This window comes from Ipomoea nil, unplaced genomic scaffold (genome assembly GCF_001879475.1).
Source record: "Ipomoea nil cultivar Tokyo-kokei standard unplaced genomic scaffold, Asagao_1.1 scaffold1361, whole genome shotgun sequence".
In the NCBI taxonomy this organism is placed as follows: Eukaryota; Viridiplantae; Streptophyta; class Magnoliopsida; order Solanales; family Convolvulaceae; genus Ipomoea; species Ipomoea nil.
The window spans coordinates 1,298,290-1,321,486 of record NW_017617789.1 but is presented as its reverse complement, the minus strand read 5'-3'; the positions used below and the strand labels follow the sequence as shown (position 1 = coordinate 1,321,486).

Here is a 23,197-nt window from a genome sequence, read left to right as displayed (position 1 = left end):
AATTTTTTAAAAAGAATTTTTTTTTTCTTTTAATATTATGGTGCGCTTAGTTAAAAGCCATTAAAAGCTATGTTGAATATATATATATATATATATATATATATAAAATATAAACCAGCTACTTAGAAGCAACCCTAAGTCCCTAACTGAGTTGGATAAACAATTGGTTTGGTAGTCTATTTAAGATTTATCTATTGACCTTCTTAATTTGACCTAGTTAATTATATATAGTTTAGACTAATTCACTTTCTTTTGATTTTGTGCTGACTAAGGTCAGAAAGCGGACTTCACACAAACAATTATTATACCATGGACCATAGTTCATCTTACAAGGTAAACTACGGATATAAACTTCATTTTTAATATATTGAATGTTTATATTTTGTATACTGAAGGATTATATTTTGGTATATTATCATCAAATAATAAACTTTCAGTGTACAAATAAAATGAATATTTATGCATATAATTTACACTACAATGCAGACCTTGGTCCACGATATAATTTGGCTCACACAAAGTGTAACTTTTTTTTTTGAGTATTATTATTGACTCTGTTAGTATTTGTTCATACATACTTTCTTAACCTATTAAAACACAAAGAGTCAATGTCCCGCTAAAATTTAAACTTATGATTTCCTATTTGAAAGAGACACAGTTATATTGTTTGATCACAAATTTTTTTGCCCCAATTGCAGCTTAAGTAGCGGCAAACATGTCAGTCGGTCCAGACAGAAAATTAATAAAGTGAAACCGTCAAAGTGTATGTGTGAATGCGGAGAAAAAAAAAGTGGGCGGACAGTGCAGTGCAGTACGTGAAGGGAAGGAAAATGAGGAATTGGGGATGAACAAGTCAAAGGCCAGGTAACACACGTACGGTGACTTATATATATATATATATATATATATATATATATTGAATTAATCACTTTGATCTTAGCAAAATCAACCATTCAGAATGAAGAACAATAAAAAAAAAAATGCAATGACATTATGGTTATTTTGGGTAATTACACAGTTTAAGGTGTGTAAGTTTAAAGTTTAAAGTGTATAATTTTAAATTTAGGTGCGTTAGGTGCTTAAGTTTAAAGTTTAAGATGCTTAAGTCTAAAACTTGGTGTGTAAGTTTATAGCATAAGGTGCATACATTTATAGCTTAAGGTGCGTATGTTTAAAGTTTAAGGTGCTTAAGTCTAAAACTTAATTAAGGTGCGTAAGTTTATAGCATAAGGTGCTTAAGTTTATAGCTTAAGGTGCGTATGTTTAAAGTTTAAGGTGCGTCACTTTTTAATTTAAGGTGCATCGGTTTAACTCTTAAGGTGCGTATATTTAAAGCTTAATTAGGTATATTATTTTTCAGGTTAAGGTGCATTAGGTGTCTATGGTTAAAGTTTAAGGTGCTTAAGTTTAAAGTTTAAAGTGCCTAAGTTTATAATAACTTTAGGTGTCTATGTTTAAAGCTTAAGGTGCTTAAGTTTAAAGTTTAAGGTGCATAAGTTTATAGCTTAAGGTGTGTACCTTAAAGCTTAAGGTGCGTATGTTTAATGTTTAATGTGTGTCACTTTCTAGTTTAAGGTGCAATAATTTAACTCTTAAGGTGCATATGTTTAAAGCTTAAAGTGCATTATGTTACAGCTTAAGGTGCATATAAGTTTGAAGCTTAAGATGCATCAATTCGAAACACTTGATCATTTGCATCCATGTAATTGCCATGAAACGTATTTTTTTAAAAAAATTTCCTCGTTATCTCACCTTATTTTTTACCTGAGAGAAGTTTCGCATGTGAACCATCCACTACATATATATATATATATATATATATATATATAGAGAGAGAGAGAGAGAGAGAGAGAGAGAGAGGCAAATATAATTAATATGGTGGTTGGTTGCAGCGTTGGATGGTAGTGGCTTGTTGGTATTTGCAGGAGACTGCATGCATGCTGCTTAATTACATATTTACATTGCACCGTGTCCAACGTATGCTTGCACATGAACCACGTACCACTGCACACTTCACCTTGGAGAGTTTGGTTTAAACATTAGAAATTTTTACATTGCACCGTGTCCAACGTACGCTTGCACATGCACCACGTACCACTGCACACTTCACCTTGGAGAGTTTGGTTTAAACATTAAAAATTTAGAATCAAAATGATAATTAGAATCAAATATTTAATAATGATAATGAATTTAAGTATATTTTCTCTTTATTTGGTAATTATAAATAAGAATTGAAATCAAGAAAAATAAATAATTAACATAAAAATAAATACAGATATAAAAATACGGAGTATATATATAATACATATATATACACATATGCGTATATGTGTATATAGAATTAATATACAATTTAGTTATTGACTATAGTAATTTTTTTTTATTTAGTCTTAAATTACTTTTTGTACTTAATTATGTCCTCGACTTCAACGATTTTGTAATTGAATCCTCAGTTGTTAGAATTAATGACTAAATCAAGAAAAATTACTAGAGTTAGGGATTAAATTGGGTAAAACGTCTATAGTCGAAGACTAATTTGGGTTATAGTAAATGACTAAATTAAGTATTAATATAGGTGAAATTACCAAGTTATCTTAATAGGGGACTCAATTGTATAAACCATCAAAGTCGATGACCTAATTAAGCACAAAAAATTATTTATAACTAGTTAAATCGAAAAAATTACTATAATCGATGATTAAACTGAGTATTAATATTAATGTTCCATGTTTAATGCATGGGTAATGAATGACCTTTTCATTTTTTTTCTTTCTCATTTTTGATTGGTCATTAAGCCATTTGTTCAAAATTAGAGAATGAAAAGCTAAGGCTAATGATGAGTTTTATATATAATTACTAAGAGCATTCCCGTTAGAATTTTTGATGCATTGTATATTATGTGGAAGTAAGAGAAGTAGGGGAGAGATCCTTGCAAGAGGTGTGGTACAGTTTTGGATTGAATATGTGGGGCCTGTGTGGAGAAAATGAGAGATCAATGTTCGCGCGTTCAGCACAATTTGCGTGCTCAAATGATGCGTAAAAGCTTATATTTTTTTTTTCCTCCTCTGATTGTTTTTTTTTTTTTTTTTTTTTGTTCGTTATCTCATCTTTCCTTGTAATTTGACAAAAATCTCTCAAAATCTATGCCTAATGTGAATGTTCTAAAGAATTTGATGCCCAAATAACGAACCCTTGTTTTTTTTGAAAGTCAACCTGGCGGTTGTATTTATAGAAGAGTTAAAATAGAGTCTGGTGGAACATTGTCCCAGTACATAGCAGTAGCGAAACTAAGTGCTGAAGTAGCTAATGTATGAGCTAATAAATTCTGTAATCTAGGAATATAAATTACTGAACAATAAGTAAAGGTAGATATATAGGTTCTGCAACTATCGATAGCATAACCTAAATACGAGCGTGATGTGGCTGGTGGCCCAGATAAGTAGCACTGTAGCTGTTGACAATCCGTATGAATCTGTATAGATAGTTCATTCCTCCTTTTAAGCCATGATAATACCTCTTTGCATGCCAATGTCTCGGCCATGAGCGGTGAGTGGCAACCTGTTAACGGGGCGCTGAAAGCAGATATGTAGCGGCCATTGGCATCGAGGAGTACTGCACCAACAGCTGCAGCATTGGTTCCTCGATGATAACTCACGTCCATGTAGCATTTGACGGGTGTCATCATCTCGCCAATTGCGGATTTCGGAGCGGTGGCATGCTGCGGGGGCAGTCCATTCTCGGCAGTTTCGGCGTTCGGTCCAAGCGGCGTCAGTTGTTGCTGTTCGGCAGTAAGGAGGCGGCCGGCCGTTCAGGGCTGTGACGGGGCACGATGGTGAATATCCTTCCATGCTTTCATTGTGGCCGCTGCAATTGACAATAATTTCGTTGGCCTTGGTAGACAGGCATCCCATACCGCTCCGTTTCGGGCCCTCCTTTGCTTGATTTTATCCTCTATATATGCAAATGTAGCCTTCTTGTTCCTGCCCACAAAGGAGGGTAGTCCTAGGTATTTCCCAAAATTTGGAGCTTGAGTAACACCTAGTATTTGTGCTACCACATCCCTATCATTCTGTCCTGTATTTCTGCTGTAACATATACTGGATTTATGATAATTTACTTTCTGGCCAGATAAACTCTCATATAATAACAAACAATTTTTTATCTCAGATGCTTCCTGTATATTTGCTCTGAAAAATAGTAGGCTATCATCTGCAAAAAATAAGTGAGAGATCGGAGGTGCCCCTCTAGCAACCCTGCAACCATGTATTAATCCTCTCTCCTGCGCTCGTTGCAATAAAACTGACAACCCTTCTGCACATATAATAAACAAGTAAGGGGATAACGGATCCCCCTGGCGGAGACCACGCGTGGGCGTAATGGAGGAGCTACGGGAGCCATTTATCATAAAGTTATATGACACAGTAGTGACACATAACATAATCAACTCAATCCACCTACTATCAAAGCCCAGGGCTAACAGCATCCCACGGAGGAAGGGCCATTCCATACGGTCATAGACTTTGGCCATATCAAGTTTGAGTGCACCCCATCCTACAGTCCCACACTGCTTTCTATTCAAGAAATGCCCCACCTCAGCAGCTACAAGAATATTATCAGTAATCAGCCTGTCCGGAATAAAAGCACTCTGTGAGCCCGATATTATACTCTCCATCAAAGGCTTCATTCTCTGTGTAATCATCTTCGCCATTATCCTGTAGATCACATTACTCAAAGCTATTGGGCGAAAATCTGCTACCACTTCAGGGGTTTTCTTCTTCGGGATGAGCACCACATCCGTATTGTTCAGGTTAGAGGGGAAGATCCGATTATTAAGGCAGTTCAGAATAAACGCCGAAATATCATTACCAACTAATAATGTAAGAGACATTGCATGTAAACATAAAATACTGTGCCTACACAAGTATCATAAAAGTTCTCATACAAACATGGGCAGAACTATAATTTTTTTTAAGGACTGAAAAATGAATATGTTTAGTTGATAACTGAGAATTAATATTTATTTACAAAAATGTGTAGCGATTTTATTTTATTGATTTGAACTCAAGAATTTTATTTCAATTCTCAATCTGCTCCAATTGATTCTACAACAACGTCGTAACTCGAAGGGAGTTCTGATTGAATAATGACAAACAACTAAGCTACTTAAACGTCCTCAAAAGGAGATTACGCCTAAAGTGTAGTGAGTTAACGTCTACCACATCTATATGCATATATACATTGATTAAGAGTCTCACCAATGACAATGTGAGAGCAACCTCTCGAAGTGATAGAGGTACCTTGTACGCCCGCAATAAGCAAATATCTAGCTTAGCTTTTGTGTTAAGCTAAGTTATCATTATTTACATTCTCCCAAATATTCTGTCGACCAAAACCTGAGGAGCCCTTAGGGTTGGAGATTTAACCTTTTTGGGAATAATATATACGTTGATTAATTGCTTACATGCATTAAGTTGATCATCAATTATTAAGGTACCAAAAATTATGCTCGCAACAAATTATGAAAAAAAATATAAGCTAGGTAGATGCATATATGAATAATGAGAGTGGGCGCAGCTAATTACAAATTACCATATAAACTAACACATGCATGCTGCTTATTAGGTAAATGAATGTTTATCTATCTATCAATTAGGGATATCCACAATAAATAATTTTTAGGTAGTTTTTTGTGGGGACAAAGCATAAGTGGAAGAGAGAGAAATATGAGAGAGAATGTTTGAAGTTTTCCTACAAGAACCCTGGTTTTCATTTGAAAGTGGATCCATCAAATATGAGAAAGATCGTGCTGATTCGCATGAGGCACAACTAAAACGTTCAGTCCGACATGTTGAGCATGTGCACACCATGCGCTCACTGGGCCCGTTATTTCCTTTGTTAGTTTTTTCTTCTTCTTTTCCTTCTCTTTTCAATATTCTTTATCCTAGTCACCTCTATAAAAATTCTTTAAAAACTATGTCTAATGAATATATTCTAAGAGTAACATTATCAAAGGAGATTTGAAGGATAATGTCAGAAAAGTGGATGCCAAATATGATAGATAATGTAGGAGAGAGAGGGAAGGGGTTCATCTGCAAGGGTTGGGAAGAATAGGAGAGAAGTGAAACCCACCAAAGAAATAAGCATTGTGACAGTCTTGCGTGGCTGTCACAATGGTGCCCAACGCACGCACCAGCTGGGCGTGTCAGGCGCGCTGACTGCGTTCCTGACACTATTTTTTTTTTTTTCTTCCTCCCAGATTCCCTTTCTCAATCACATTTATAAAAACTCCTTAAAATTCACAACGAGAATCAACTAATGTGGATACTCTAACGACCATGGACAGGTAGATAAAGAAGAAAAGGCAGAGCAGAAGAGGCCGCAGGTACGATCGAACCTAGTAATAATTGTGTCTGAAGAGAATAGTTTCCCTTTTTGTCGAAATGACAGAAAGGTGTTTCTCTCAGGAAGGTTTTGGAAAGTTGGGGTACCACTCGGGTTGGCCGACTTGCAAATTTGGCAAGTCGTTATATGTTCATCATTTTCGGGACCCCATTTTTGGGGGTTTGCCGACTTGCAATTTTGCCAAACTCCATAATATCATATCATCATTTTTTTTTTGAACCGACACTTGTGATTAATTCTTGTTGTTGTGTATATATATATGGACGCATTCTATTATTTGATATTATTGTGTTCATTGCATCTGGTTGGATATAAAATATGGAACTTGAATATGATTTAATTTGGAGTGTTTAATTTGAAGTTTTATATATGTAACTAATAACGTTTTTTTGAAAAGTTATTTCTTATCATTAAACAGTTTTAAATTGTTGACTGTTTTGAAGTGGTTATAAATCAAGACTTTTTTGCTTGAAAGTTGTGTTTCTAGTTGCTTTTGCCATTCTCACAATCATTTCTCATTATTATCAACTACCAAAGTGGTTAGTATTGCCAAATCATTTTTTTGTGGTCAAAAAATTTAGTCACTTTATCTCTTGTCACGAATATCAAAGTTTACGTTTGGGTTGAATTACTTGTGCGTAAAAGTATACAGTTTGATATTGAGTCGTTAAGTTATATTGATTTAATTTACCTCCTCATAGCTTAATAGTGATTCATGGGGTCTAGTTTGTGTTGGGCGTCAACGGATTGGCCGAGTTCAGCTCTTGCTCGATTAGAGACGTGGTGTTGACGTGTTGTGGCTTATCATGGAGGGATGCGAGTAATTTGGTTAATGTCCACTTACTTATCACCAATTGATTTTGAATAGGATATGACAATCAGATAACCAAAATACTCTGTGATTAAGTGTGCTTGACAAACATTGTGCAGCGTTGAGATCCAACAATTGATATCAGAGCCAAAGTCACGAGTTCAAATCGATGGTTCGGCGAAAGTCGAGGGCCAAGTCCAATGACAACCTGCTGATAGCCCAGTCATAGGATGAGAGATCATTGAGAAGTAAACATAATGCAACACTGAGATCTAGCAGTTTGACAAAGTTACGAAATATGAATATGAAAAAAGATTAAAAATTCAAAATTTGAATTGTATACCTAAATTTTCCTACTAGTTTAGCTATCTTTTCCCTGTGGTTGGAAATTAGCTTCGATCTTTTTAGGATTTCTAATTTTTTTGCCCACCTTGGACATTAATTGAAACAGATTTTTAAAAACCTTATCCGTGCTTTATATATATTAACTTCATAATTAAGAGTATTCTTTTTCACTATACGAGAAAAAGTTCAACATATTTATAAAAATGTCATAGCATCTTTTATTTAATTTTCGCCGAATTAAAAAGATGATATTAGTTTTTACTAAAACAATGTTATTTTTTAGAGAAAATCGCGATTTTAGTCTATTAATTATACATAAATTGTAGACACAATCCATAAATTATTATCATATACAAATTTTTCCTTTAATTATGTTGAAAGTGATAGTTAATTTAATCCATTACTCAAATTTTGTTATCATTAACAATTTATTTTGAATTTCCAAATTGTTGAAGGACATATTAATCATTTCATAATTTTTTGGGTCAAATTCTCTCCATGAATCGTTATATATAAACCACCATATCTTTTTCATGAGTAAATACCTAAAATGGTCCCTCGACTATAGCTAAATTCACAAATTGGTCCTCGACTTTCAATTTCAACCAATTAAGTCCTTAACTTTACAATTTTGACACGATTTGGTCCTCCATCTATTTGACCGTAGTGTGGAGAATTATATTATCTTAGATGTCTTTTAAATTTGGTACGTGGACCTTTTAGCCATAAGGATTTTCACACTGTTGCAGGGGTCATTCATAATTCGTTTAGGGATGCGTGTTATGAATATGGATTATTAGATGATGACAAGGAGTACATTGACGGCATTACTGATTCGAGTTACTGGGCATCCACGTATGCTTTGCGAAGGTTATTTGCTACACTTCTCACTTCAAATTCACTCAGTAAGCCAGAAGTAGTTTAGAATGCCGTTTGAGAATTTCTTGCCGAGGATGCACAGGTTCAGCGACGTCGTGTCATGCAGAATCCAGGTATATCGAGCTCCAATCTATTTATTCGACTTTGTTATTTGTTTTTCATTATTTATAAATAACTAAGTTGTTCTTTTTTATTCCTTTTTCTTTTTTTGGTTAAATTTTGTAATATATTAGTCAATATATACTAATATGAATATCTAATGAATTAATACCACAAATTTAAGTCAATATGTACTTAAAAAGGGAAAATGATAATTCAACGAAATTCTTTTTCCAATTCATTAGATATTATTTAATTTTCATAAAAAAAATTTGTTACCAATTAAGTTTTATTAATTTTTTACCAATTAATTAATATTCATATTAGTATATATTAGTGTACGGTAAGTAATAATATATTAGAATCACATTTGAATTACAAAATTTATTTACAGTATATATTGACTACAATTTTATATGAAAATTAACTAATATATTAGAATTTTGTTGTAATTTTCCATATCATTAATTAACTAATTTTTTTTCCAATTCATTAAAATCCCAACAAAATTCTTTTTCCATATCATTAATTAAATAATTCTTTTTCCAATTCTCTAATTAGTTAATTTTCATATAAAATTTTGTTAACAATTAAGCTTTATTACATTTTTTTTACCAATTAATTAATATTCGTATTCATATTAGTATAGATTAGTGTGTGGTAACTAATATATATTGTTGGCCTCCAATCTATTTATTCAACTTTGTTATTTGCTCATCATTATTTATAAATAAATGCATTTGTTGATTTTTATTTTGTTTCTTTTTTGGACTATGAAGAGTTGGTGTTATCGGATTCGGATAAGAAACAGTTCGCTCTGGTGGAGTTGGAGAATTTGTTATCTTCGTGGGGGAAGAGCCTTAGAGACTTTCCAGAAATGCCAATTCCAGATGAAAGTAACATGGGTTTGATAGAAAATATGTTGATAGCCGAAGAGTTGGCGTATGACAATGAATTGTTGAAAACAGAGCATGAAACGTTGGTAACAAAATTGACGGACGAGCAAAAGAATGTTTATGACTCTGTGATGAATGATATTTATTCTAATGGAGGTGGATTGTTCTTTGTGTATGGTTACGGAGGAACATGCAAGACATTTTTGTGGAGAACGTTATCCTCAAAGATAAGGAGCCGTGGAGATATTGTTCTCAACGTTGCTTCAAGTGGAATAGCATCTTTGCTTTTGCCGGGAGGCAGGACATCGCATTCCAGATTTGCTATACCACTTTCATTGAATGAAGATTCCACATGCAATATATCGCAAGGCAGTGACCTTGCTGAACTTATAATAAGGAGCAAATTGATAATATGGGATGAAGCACCGATGACGCACAAACACTGTTTTGAGGCTTTGGACAAAACCATGAGGGATCTATTGAGGTTTGCCATACCAGGTAGTGCTGAAAAGATATTTGATGGAAAGACAGTAGTTTTGGGCGGTGATTTTAGACAAATTCTTCCAGTTATTCCGAAAGAAACAAGACCAGTAGTTGTCGGAGCAACAATTAATTCTTCATACCGCTGGACAAATTGCAAGATATTGAGGCTCACGAAGAACTTGAGATTACGGAGCTTAGCTTCAGATGAAGATAGACAGACGGTTGATTGGTTTTCAAAATGGATTGCAGACATCGGGGATGGGATTACAGGAGTTGAAAACGACGGTTTATCAGAGATCGATATTCCAGCACGGTTTCTATTGAAGTGTGGACCCGATCCCATAGCAACTACAGTGGAAAGCACCTTCCCAAGCGCGAGATATGACATACTTGATGAGTCGCACCTAGAAGGCCGAGCGATCCTCTCACCGACTTTAGATGTCGTTGATCAAATTAATCAGTACATGTGCGACATGAACACTGCAGAAGGTCGAACATATTTAAGTTGTGACTCTTTGTGTAAGGCAGAATCATACGGTGAAAATCTATCAGAAGTACACACTCCTGAATTCTTAAATAGTTTGAGATTGTCGGTGTTCCTAATCATTCATTAACATTAAAGGTCGGTGCACCTGTTATGTTATTGCGGAACATAGACCACTCTCTTGGTCTTTATAACGGGACACGGCTCATCATCACAAGATTGGCAGATCACATTGTTGAAGCAAGAATAGTTAATGGGACACATCAATGAACCAAAGTTCTTATCGCTCGAATGTACCTCACTCCTTCTGATACAAGATTGCCTTTCAAGTTCCAGCGTAAACAATTCCCGTTGATGCTTGCATATGCCATGACTATCAACAAAAGCCAAGGCCAAACACTAACTCATGTTGGGTTATTGCTTAAAAAATCGGTCTTTAATCACGGACAATTGTACGTGGCTTTCTCCCGAGTCACCCATCTTGATGGCCTGAAGGTGTTAGCTTTAGACAATGATGGACATGATTGTGTTGCGACTACTAATGTTGTTTACAGAGAGATTTTCAGTAATGTGTAAATACAATCGATGATATTATGTATTATTTTTTCCCCCAAAATGAAAACATTGGAAAACATAATTGCGTACATCTAGACATTAGCTATTAATTCGGCAGTTATTTGTTCGAATTCAATCAATGATAACATCAGAAAAAATAATTGTTCCAACTCAATCCTTCAATTGTATTATATATAGATTCGATGTTATAATTTATACAATTGTATATCGATTTAAATATATTTAAAATATTATAACAAATTTATTCCGTGCAACGCACGGGTGAAAATACAAGTAATAATAATAATAATAATGGGTAAATTTGTCAATACACACTTTTTTCCTTTTCCATGAGTAGCGGAAATGCATTGGAATTCCAATTCAGGGGGGTGGGGTGGAGGAATGAGAAAATTAATTGAGTCTTGGAATTGCAAAGAAATTGAGTTGCAATTCATGTGCACCAAACACCGCATTAAGGGTATGAATGTAAAAATTGACACGTTACTGAGATGACAAATTGGGTTCATAAACATCATACATTATATTCATTATTAGTATTATTAGTGAGAATATAAAGAACAAGCTGATGCATAAGTCAATTTGAACCAAGTTACTAATAACTCTATGTAATTATATCATTTGTTTCAAAATCCTTAAATATGCAAATGGGAATAGGTGATTCTGCTAACTAACTTTTACCTTCTTACCCATAAATTTAAAGCGTATTAGACGAATATTTAATCAAAGAATTAAATTTGAAATAAAGTCAATAGTCAAAAACCAATCTTTAAATTAACTCTTTTACATATTTGCAAAAATATGTGACTTCATTTTTTATATAAATATAAATTTCATGAATGGCCTAAATTTATTCTCATTATTCTCACATCACCTTTAGATACACATAATCATAAGGAGAATTGTATTCCGTTATATTTGCGTGTTTCTGCCGACCTGACTGCACAATGCAGTCCGCACATGTAATGATGTAATATGCCTGGTGGTCTTCTAAAATAATAATAATAATAATACAAAACAGAAAAAGCGTATTTAATGATATGATTATTTCAATTATCTAATTATTATTATTATATTTATAATAAAATATTATATATAATAATCAGAGATTCACAGTACAGTACATTAGTACAAGGCTACAAGCCGAGGTGAATTACAACATAATCTCAAGCTTTGCTAATTGTACATGCACTGTGTTGGGACATTAATTTTTTTAGATAACAATAAAATTAAAACTCGTACTCATTACTCAAATATATGTACTAAATATATTTTCTTTGAATGTAATAATATGAAAAATATACAAAAAAATACACACTTGAAAGATTATGCGCGATGAACTACATACATGTGCTGCCGACTTTATTTAATTTTGTGTGGCTTTAATGAGAAGATGAAGAACGTAACATGGCATGCCGCCCAGCTGAGACATGAAGCAAGAGGAATGTCCTTGTCAACCCAATCAATAATAGGGGCCACCAAAATCATGCACACATCAATGTGTATACATATATATAATAATTTAATGTCTTGTACATAATTTAATGATCAAAAGGTTAATTGTGAGTGTAATAATTTAGTAAATATTTGATTTCAAATCCTCCCTTGCAAGTTGCAAGCACTCAAATCATGCCTTATTGATACATTTTTTGTGATTTACCTCCTCTTACAATCCTCATGTCAGAAAATGGGGTAAAGGGCTCTCAAAATTAAGGTTAGAACATATATATATATATATATATATATATATATATATATATATATATATATATATAAAATCAATTAAATTGTTGTGAAATTGGATGTATCCTCGCGTGAACTGTTGTATCATCTCAATTGCAGAAAAGTAATATGAATAAAGCAAAATAAAGAGAGACTAGAGACAGAGAGAATCATTGATCTTTTATTAATCATCATTTAGTATAATATATACAAGATATACAGAGTTTTAGTATAACTACAATACTACAAATTAATGATATAGAGGTATTATCATAGTATAATACCCCTATAGTAATGCCCACATATATTTATTCACAGCACTCCCCCCGGGACATTACTATATTATACTCATGCCTCATTAAAAACCTCCCAAGAAAAATTCAATGGAAAAACCTAGTTGAGGAAAATAGTACATAAACATGTATTCATTGATGTGTTGCACTAGCTGTCTCGTTAAAAAAAAAGAAAAAAAAAAAACCTTTAATCAAGAAAACAACATTATATTAAAACTTAATCAAAAGAAAAAGAGGACAGTTGTTGGTTTTCAAGACCAAATCTCTAGGATTAATTCAAGTAAATGACACTCCCCTTGAAAATAATGATCTTCAAATCCTACACATAAAGACATATTTCCAAAAATAAGTGTAGTAAGGGACTTTGTGAACAAATCTGCTGGATTGTCACTAGAGTAAATATTTTGTATAATAATCTTGTGAGTTTTAACACTACATATACTTTGTCAAATATTCATAAACGTACTCATTTATCATTTGTGCAAGACAAGCAGGGTTGTAAAAATTGGTCTAGGCGCCCGCCTAGGCGCTAGGCGCCTCTAGACTGTGGCGATTTCCCCCCTAGGCGTTCGCCTAGCGCCTAACTTGGCCGATTTGGCCGCATAGCGTCTAAGTTAGTCGAGTTAACTCGTCCATTCCGGTCGAGTCAACCCGATCGGCTTGGCCTATTTTTTTTTATTATATATATGTGTGTGTGTGTGCGCGCGCGCATACATATATATAATATGACATATATACACTCGTAGACTAGTTTGATACTTTGAATCTTTGGATGATTGAAGTATTTGAGTATTTCATATTTGAGTATTTTTAATTTTTAATATTGTTTTAATGTTTTTTTTTTTTGAAAACCATTGTTTTGATGTTATGACTTATGAATTATCATTAATTCATTTATTTGGATGTGTTATTTGATTAAATGTTGAAAACAACCTCATTAAAATTGTCAAACTGCAAGTCTACTACTGTTTTTTTGGCGCCCGCCTAGATTCCGCCTAGGCGCGCCGCCTAGACCGCCTAGGGGCTAGGCGCTGTCCGGGCGCCCGACTAACGCCTAGCGCCTACTGCAACCACGAAGACAAGTATTATTGTCCTCATTTAGGACATTAGTGGTAATTCATAGTAAAACAAGTTTGGGACTTGTCATCACGAGGATCAAACAAAATAGCAAGTACCTAAGTAGCCAATCAAAAACCAAATCTTGATTTCTCACATAAATGTAAGCCTTTGTGTCTCGAAGATACCGAAGGATATGTTAAGCACTATTTTCATCGTAGAAGGAGCACTAAATATTGCTAGCAATTTCATCGCAAATACAATATCAACTCTGATACGATTATGGAACTTCTGATCCCAAAATAGTGCTTCAACAACAATGAAGTAATGAACTTTGATGTTAAGGTATCCTCATTATCCTCCAACAACCTATTGAATTGCCCTAACTAACATGAGATCACGAGGCCAAATGACATTCCCAAATACTTATCAACTGTTTATATAAAACTTTTTCTTTTTTTAAATTCCAAGGTATAATTGAACATATAAATGTATTAGTGTTTACTTAGTCTTTTATGAATGATTATTATTATTATTATTATTATTATTATTATTATTATTATTATTATTAATTTCACAAGTGAACATGAAGATCAGAATAATTCAAATAATTACGTTTATAATTTTAGAGAAGTAAAACATTGTATTAACATTGTAACACATATTTATCAATTGGCGTACATACAATTAATGGCCATATTTGATAACATAGTTTGTTTATAGATCAATTTTGACTTATTTGATCACTATTAACTAAATGACTTAGTTAAAAAATTAATATATATGTTTGGTTAATTAGCTTTTTGTAACACAAAAATGCTAAAATTTAAAAAGATACTTAAAACAATTTTTTCAATTAGCTTTTTGAGAATAAAAAATTATACCAATCAGCTAATATCTAACAACTATCAGCTAACAGCATTTACCAAACAGGGCCAATATATTTAGATACTATCTCACTCTCCAATTCTTTTTATATAGATTTAATTTTCTACAACTATATTGTCGGTCGATCCTTAATATAATCCATATCTGAATTCAGTAGAAAATAGAAGGTAGGACTAGGGAGGTCATGCACAGTAATTGCTGTTTTTCCATCAATCATTGACCAGGAATATGTATAATAGTAATATAGAATGCATGTACTACATATAACATTTTGTCATGAAGAGGTCATTATCATTTTAATTAAAGAATATATATATATATATATATATATATATATATATATATATATATATCTCTTCTTCATTAATTATAATATATACACATTAAATATTTGAGTTATATGTTAATTATTACATAAATATAAATATCAAATTTATAAAAATGATTTACATTATTATTATTATTATTATTATTATTATTATTATTATTATTATTATTTAGAATAGTTTAAATATCTAAAATCTAAATAAATTAAAAAATTTAATATAATGTATTAATATTGGTCACTTATTTTTTGCGCATCGCGCATAAAAATACTAGTATATATATATATATATATATATATATATATATATATATATATATATATAATTACATTCATGTAAAAACAGTGTTTAAAATACAAACGTGTGGACAATTCTGGATCGCTAGATTTTGGGTATCTAAGGTTGTGATTAGTTTTTATAATTTTGTCGTTCATGGACGTGTGCACGCCTGCCCAAATATTGTGGATTCACACATGCATACTATATTGGATGTGTGCATTGTCGTCCACGGATGTGTGCACACCCGCATTTAGGTGTGTGCACAGTATATGTCCACATGTTTGTATTTTAAGAGTGTTTGCATGTGAATGCAACCCTATACATACATAAATACATACATATATATATACATATATATATATATATATATATATATATATTAATGAGTTTTTATGAGAACCAACCTCCCCCTGAATTCACGAGAACTAATTTCATCCATTAAAAAATATATCTATGGATTAGATCCCATGAATTCACGAGAACTAATCTCATCCATTAAAAAATATATCTATGGATGAGATTAGTTGGGTGATTAAAAACGCGTGTCTGCATATTACGTATTATGATGTGTGTGTATATATTAAGTATGTGTTGTGTGACTGGCCAGTGACATTAAGCCAATAATAACACGCCGGAGTCTTGAGATTCAGATATTATGTGGGATTTAATTACAACCCTAGATCTTCAAAATTATAAGGCTATGATCAGTCCCATGTACTCATGGGCAAGGTTGCAAAACTCGGCCGCCTAGGCGCTAGGCGGCCCCGAGCCTTGGAGTTTTGGCCAAAACTCGGCCGGCCGCCTAGGCGGCCTGGGCGGCCAAACTCGGCCAACTCGGCCGAGTCGACCGATTTTGTCCGATTTTGATCGTTTTTGACCGATTTTGTTCGATTTTGACCGATGTCGTCTTTCATTAATTATTGATTTTAATATTATTATGACATTATGACTTATAATTTATCATTATTTCATTTATTTAGATGTGTTATTTGAGTGAACGTTGAAAACAACCTCATTAAAATTGTCGAACTACAAGTCTGTTACTATTTTTTTTAATTTTTTTGGTGCCCGCCTAGAATCCGCCTAGGCGCCCGCCTAGACCGTCTAGGCGCTAGGCGCTGCCCGGCCGCCCGACTAGCGCCTAGCGCCTACTGCAACCATGCTCATGGGTACAAGAGGTCTCTCTAGAGCATATATAATTACTTATTTATCATCAAGAGCTTTTAAGCAGCACTTAACTATAAACCGTACCCAATAATCCAATATCAATCGCTGATTATTTATTATCAACAATGTGCTTTATTTCATATCACGATTAACACTATCTTGACTGAGTTGTCTTATAAGAGTTTTTTTAATTAGTCTAATTTATACCTCTTAGTTTACAAATATTACATAAGAATGATGTATATTCATCTAGTCTACATTTTTTAATAATAACTGTGGGTCTTCCTTATCACAAAGAAGGAAAAATTTGTGGATTCCTTCCTTGAAAAATAAAAGCTACAAAATATTGCAGGTACCCAATAGTAGCAATGCTTATATATATATATATATATATATATATATATATATATATATATATATATATATATATATATCACTGCAAAAACCCTAGAAGACAAGGTAGTAGGGAAAAAGTGTTGGGATTGTGGTATCCATCATTTCTCCATTATAAGTTCATCGATCCAAAGGATTGAGATCAGACATGTGACAAATAGTAAGAGAATTTTCTCTACAACTAACAACCCTACATATATACCCTACCCTATTGTATTCCACGTAAGAGGGTATTGCCTTTAATTATCATATCGTCTCCTTTTTTGCAATTATTCTTTTGCTTGTCCATCATATCGTTGTGGTTCTACCTCCAAGGCTCATCACCATAAAAGGAAACTGAAAGAAAAAAGATGAATGCATGGTGATAAGAAATTTGGAATTATATTTAAATGTGGTGATTTTTCTTACCTATTAAATTAGTATTTTGAGATGATTTCTCCCTTTAAGTTTGAATACATATTATTGGTGGTGGCAAATATAATAAAGGGTTACAGAATACCAAGTGAGTGTTCAATCAGAGTGAAAACTATCTAGAGTGAAAGTCATCGCTTTTCTGGTATTGTTATAATGGAAGGGGCGGCAATGTAGAATGAAAAAAGTGTTAGTTAATTTCAGATGGAGATGAAAAGAGTTAGGAGAATAATATAGAGTGGCATTTGTGGACGCCAACTTCTAATGAGGTCAAATAGTGGTATGATCGATCTTCCACATTAAACTAGCCTTTTGGGATTGGACTATTGATGGGGTCTTGGGACTCCCGGGGTCCATTTTAATTTATTGAGAAAGTCTTAACCATTTCCCTTAGAGTACGATTTCACCAAATGTTAAATAATTCTTTATGTGCTATAACTTGAATGCGGAAGCACAATTAACAATGATCGCATGTAAATCAAATCAATCAACTAAATAATGTTCATGATCATGGATTTTTAATTAAATAGAAAAGATAGAACTTACTTGGTTCCATTGAAGATGTAATCTCTAAATTGAATGAATCAAGAATATAATGCTTCACCTCTCTGATCCATATTCCTTAATCACCTCCCGATGATACGGAGACTAGAAAACTTAGAGATTTGAAACCGTTAAGATCCCTAGAGTTTTTCTGGGTATTTATAGATGTGATGAGAAACCCTCTTTGAAGAGGAATGGGGAACCTCCTTTAGGAATAGAAATCCCTTTAGGAATGTGACCTCCTTTTAGGAATAGAAATCCCTTTAGGAATGTGAAACCCATAACTTTATCCATAATCTCATTTTATTGGAAAAGTCTTGACCCAAGTGGAATGGCGTCTATTGCTATGGGGTGAAGAATGAAGCATGGAGCAAAATATTAAAGGATGTGCACAACACACGCCTAACCCACCAAGTAACTACTTATCTTGTGTACTGGAGAGCAGGAAAATCTAGTTATACATGGGAAGTGTACTGGAAGCAAAGTGGTGAAGGTGACACATGTGTTACCAAGAATGAAGACATGTCGTATATTTGTCAACGATTCAAAATACACTTTACACTATATAAGACACTCCTAATTCCTTTTAAGGGATCATCCCTTGGATCATAATAACCTCCCTAGCTTGATAATTTGTAGTCATAACCTTTAACCCATATACCAGGGTTTGATTCATAGAAATAGCGCGCATTAATATTTCTAGTCCAGTATTTGAGCTATATGTTGTATTGCTTATTTATTATTTGGACCAATATCATGGGTCATAAATTTTGTACGTACTCTTTTGAGACTAGTGTCCCGAGCAATAACACTACTATTTTTCTACCTTCTGTACTTCCACAATGGGAAATGCACACTGTACTCCCCCACCCTCAAATTTTCTAAAGGTGGCTCTTTTTACATGTTGAAATAAATATGTTTCTTTAAAAGAAAAATTTTAAAAAGGAAAAATAGTTACTTGAAAATTGCATATTTTGATCCCTAAAATATGTATAGATGACCCCAAAAAATCTCATTTAGCAAAAAAGTAACACATTTGTAACGGGTGAAACTTGGATTCTTTAATTATGGAAATTTAAGAATAAGTTTTAAATTAAAGGATTAATAAAAGAGCACTAATTCAAAAAGAAGACAAAAGATGCTGGAACGGATAATATATTATTTCTTTAAAGTCAGTATATAGAAAAAGCAATTTAAGCAAATGCAGTCATATCAGCAAGATGTTTCTATCACAACTAACAACCTAAATGAAGAAAAATCAAGAAATTAAATTAAATACTGGATTTTGATTCTTCTTCATCATTATTATTAAAAGTTAAAGCCTTCATGTTTGAAAAGACCATAGATAGAGAGGCGAGTGCAACTTGGTTCATGTTTGAAATATAATATATATATATATATATATATATATATATATATATATATATATATATATAGAGTAAAAAGTGAAAATATATATAAGGGTGTTTGGTAAATAGTTGTTTGCTGATTGAAATTGTATTAGTAAGTTTGACTAGTTGGTAACATTAGTTGATTGTAGAAAAGTATTTGGCAAAGCTGTCAGCTGATTACATGCAAAATGACTTTCTCAAAAAGCTAATCCAAAAAAGTTACTTTGAACAACTTTTTGAATTTTAGCATTTTGGAACAATAAATTGTTACAAAACACTAATTAATCAAACACTCATAACTAAGTCAAAATGGACTGATAGGCTAACTATTTTACCAAATAGGCCATAATGTTATTTTTCCTATCAGCAATGATAGTTATTGTTTGTTAGGTTAAACTTGATTTAGCAATTTAATTTTTCTTTAAAAAAATCATAATCAAAATTAAAAATTGATTCAAATATTTAGTAATCACAATAACTTTTAATAACAATAATTTGTAGTTTAGTACTAAAGTGAAATCGAATTATTGTTTGATTATACACAATAAGAAACAAAATTGTAAAAATAATTTTTTTAAAATATGAGTATTGTTAGTATTTATTTTCCATAGATTTAAACAAATTAAATGAGAGTGGCAAATATCATAACCCAACAGGGTAGCTCAAGTGGTAAATGAGTTCTCTTTATGGGGGAGAATTTTGGGATAACCCGATTTCCTTTGGGCCAGCTTTTGTGTCTCTCCGAACGAACTGAGTGGAGAGAAAGACCCGGACCACAATGTGTGGTTTACACCAAAAAAATAAGAGTGGCAAATATCACATCTTTTCAATTAATATTAGTATGCTCATATAGATTTAGTAATTTAGCAATGGTTCTTTCAAAAATCATAATCAAAATTAAAATTTTAATCAAATATTTAGTAATAATCACAATAAATTTCAATAACATTAATTTGTAGTTTAGTAATAAAGTGAAATCGAATTATTGTTTGAATATATACACAATCAGATTAATGAAAAAAAAAATTTTAATTAATTTTTTACTATATATGAGTATTATTATTAATTATTTCCATATATTTAAACAAATTAAATGATAGTGGCAAATATCACATCTTTTCAATTAATATTAGTATGCTCATATAAATTTAGCTTATCTTAAAAATGGGTTGCAAAGGGGATGACCAAAATTATTGCCTTATTGGAGGTTCATACACACCTACAAAACACCAATAATGTTATTCATTCTGATTCACTCAGAAATGACGTGATGTTAAGTTTGCCAGTCGCCTGCGCAACTAAAACCAAGTAGTTAATTTGATAATTACTTCATACAATATTTTAAATTTGACTATTTATAAAAAATGTCTATTGATTTTTTTTTTTATTTGAACGGATCAACTATGGATAACCTAGTCCTGATTTACATTCTTATAATCATTTGACATTTAAGATCACAAGGTAAGCTTTATTCACAGAATACCTCGAGTAGTAGTTTTTCTGTAAATCAAGGTATGTTAGTTACATAGGCTCACATGTAGACCTGGCAATTATGGACACGACCCGTTAACACGACACGAAACCGGACACGAAAATAACGGGTTAGTGTTTAGCCTTAACATGTCCCGGGTCGTTAACGGGTTGACCTGTTAAGGACCCGTTATGTTTCATGTCTTAACGGGTCAACCTGTTAAACCTATTAAGAACTCGTTTAACCCGTTAATATTATCGTGTTAACCCGTAAACACGAACCCGTTTACACAAACCTGTTCAGAACCCGCTAAGAACCATTGTCATGAATGAGATTAAAAAAGATATCATGAACATACACCAATTATTGATGTTCAACAATATGAAGTTTGAGTTTTTATTGTGTTCAATTTTATTCTAAAACTAGCATGGACTTCTTTAATTATGATTTTTGGATGTTATTTTATTATTTTATGAATGTTATAAATTGAATATTGTTTTTAGTTTGTAGTTTGATGGATTGAATTGTAGGTTTTATTTCTTTTATATATAACTTAACTTTAAATTTTAGTTTTTTTAATATATTAATAGGTTTAGTGAGTTTAAACGTGTTTCGTGTCATATCGTGTCGACACGATCCGAAATCTATTAACAAAACGTATCTATCGTGTTAACCCGTTTAACCCGCTAACAAATCGTGTTCGTGTACGTGTTACAAATTTGAACCCGTCAACCTTATCGTGTCGTATTCGTGTTTAGCCTTATCGTGTTCGTGTCATTATCGTGTTGACCCGTTAACGACCCGTATACACGAATTGCCAGGTCTACTCACATGAGCCTAGTTCGATAGTAAGTCGTTTTGGACTAGCACACGAGAGAATGTGCACAGTTTTTTTTTTTTTTTTTTTTTTTTTTTTTTTTAAAGAAAAACACCAAATCATATTATAGGAAATAAGTGTTGAATACACAAAGGAACAGAAGAAATCCAACAATACGCACTAGCATGTGAATCAATAGCCCTTGTCAGAGTATGAGCAAGAATAACCTTCTTACGGACAAAGTACATGTTAAGTCCTTGTACTGTAGCGTTTTGTTCAATTTAGCCCATGTACTTTTATTTTGTTACATTTAGTCCTTGTACTTTAAGATTTAGAACAATTAAGGACAATACTTAACACCGTTAATTTTGTCCACGTGGCATCTAAATTGCCATGTCAGATTGTGTGATGTGGCATTGCCATGTCATATTTTTTGATGTGGCATAAAAGAATATGATTTTCGCACAAAAATGGAGTAAGACTCAAACCTACAACCTCTTGTTTAAAAGATGAGGACCACACCACCAAGCTACACATTAATCTTATTACATTAAAATTTGTAATAATAGTAAATCGTCTGCACGTAGGCACCAAGTTCTCCACCACTAAGCTGTCAAGCAATACGCATCAATTTTTTCCTTTTTTATACTTTAGTACTTAAGAAGAATAACTATTATTATATAATTTTGGGGTAAAGTACAAATAAGCCACTGAACTATTTGGGAAACATCAATTAAGCCATCGAACTCAAATAACCCTCAAATAAGCCATTGAACCTGGGAAAAAAGAGCAAATAAGCCATTGGACCAGGAGAAAAGAACAATTAACATTTTTAACAGGTTATCTCCAGATTTTTGCTGACTGGATTGTTTTTATTTACGTTTCTTCTTATTATTATTAATATTAATATATCATCCACTTGGATAGTATTATATTTTAAAGTAATTATAATCAAAATAGTTTTGTCTTGTCGAGATTTGATTGATTTATTTATTATTATTTTTTCACTGGATCTTTTGCTTAAAAAATAATTAATAAATAAATAAATTAGATCTAGAAAAGACAAAACTATTTTGATTATAATTACTTTAAAATATATTAGTATGTGGTGGATTATAATGAAAAAAAAACATAAATAAAATAAACATTTGACAATCCAGTCAGCAAAAACCTAGAGTTAACCTGTTAAAAATGTTGATTGTTCTTTTTTTCAGGGTTCAATGACTTATTTGGGGGTTATTTGAGTTCGATGGCTTAATTGATGTTTCCAAAATAGTTCAGTGGCTTATTTGCACTTTATCCCTATAATTTTAACTAACATAAAGCAAATGTAGTGTGTAGTTTGGCAGTGGTGACTGGTGAGCCATTCTTTTAAATAAGAGGTTCCAAGTTCAAATCCTTACATTATTTTTGTCGGAATTATAGTATTTTATGCCACATCACACAATCTGACATGGCAATTTGAATG

The 23,197-nt window shown here is 32.5% G+C and overlaps 1 protein-coding gene across 1 annotated transcript; it reads left to right on the top strand.

The window, feature by feature from the left end:
- Positions 1-6,335: 6,335 nt before the first annotated feature.
- On the top strand, positions 6,336-11,633 carry LOC109185784. Its single transcript, XM_019335732.1, has 5 exons — positions 6,336-6,343; positions 6,448-6,516; positions 8,282-8,463; positions 9,316-10,228; positions 11,630-11,633. Exons 1-5 carry the CDS (start codon positions 6,336-6,338, stop codon positions 11,631-11,633), a joined length of 1,176 nt encoding a protein of 391 aa, XP_019191277.1.
- The last annotated feature ends 11,564 nt before the right edge of the window (positions 11,634-23,197 follow it).

Excerpts from the sequence above, each read along its gene's own strand:
- LOC109185784 (XM_019335732.1), top strand. Across the intron at positions 6,517-8,281 it reads TTGGCCGACTTGCAAATTTG|CCATAAGGATTTTCACACTG; the intron begins GCAAGTCGTTAT and ends TGGACCTTTTAG. Across the intron at positions 8,464-9,315 it reads TCTCACTTCAAATTCACTCA|AGTTGGTGTTATCGGATTCG; the intron begins GTAAGCCAGAAG and ends TGGACTATGAAG.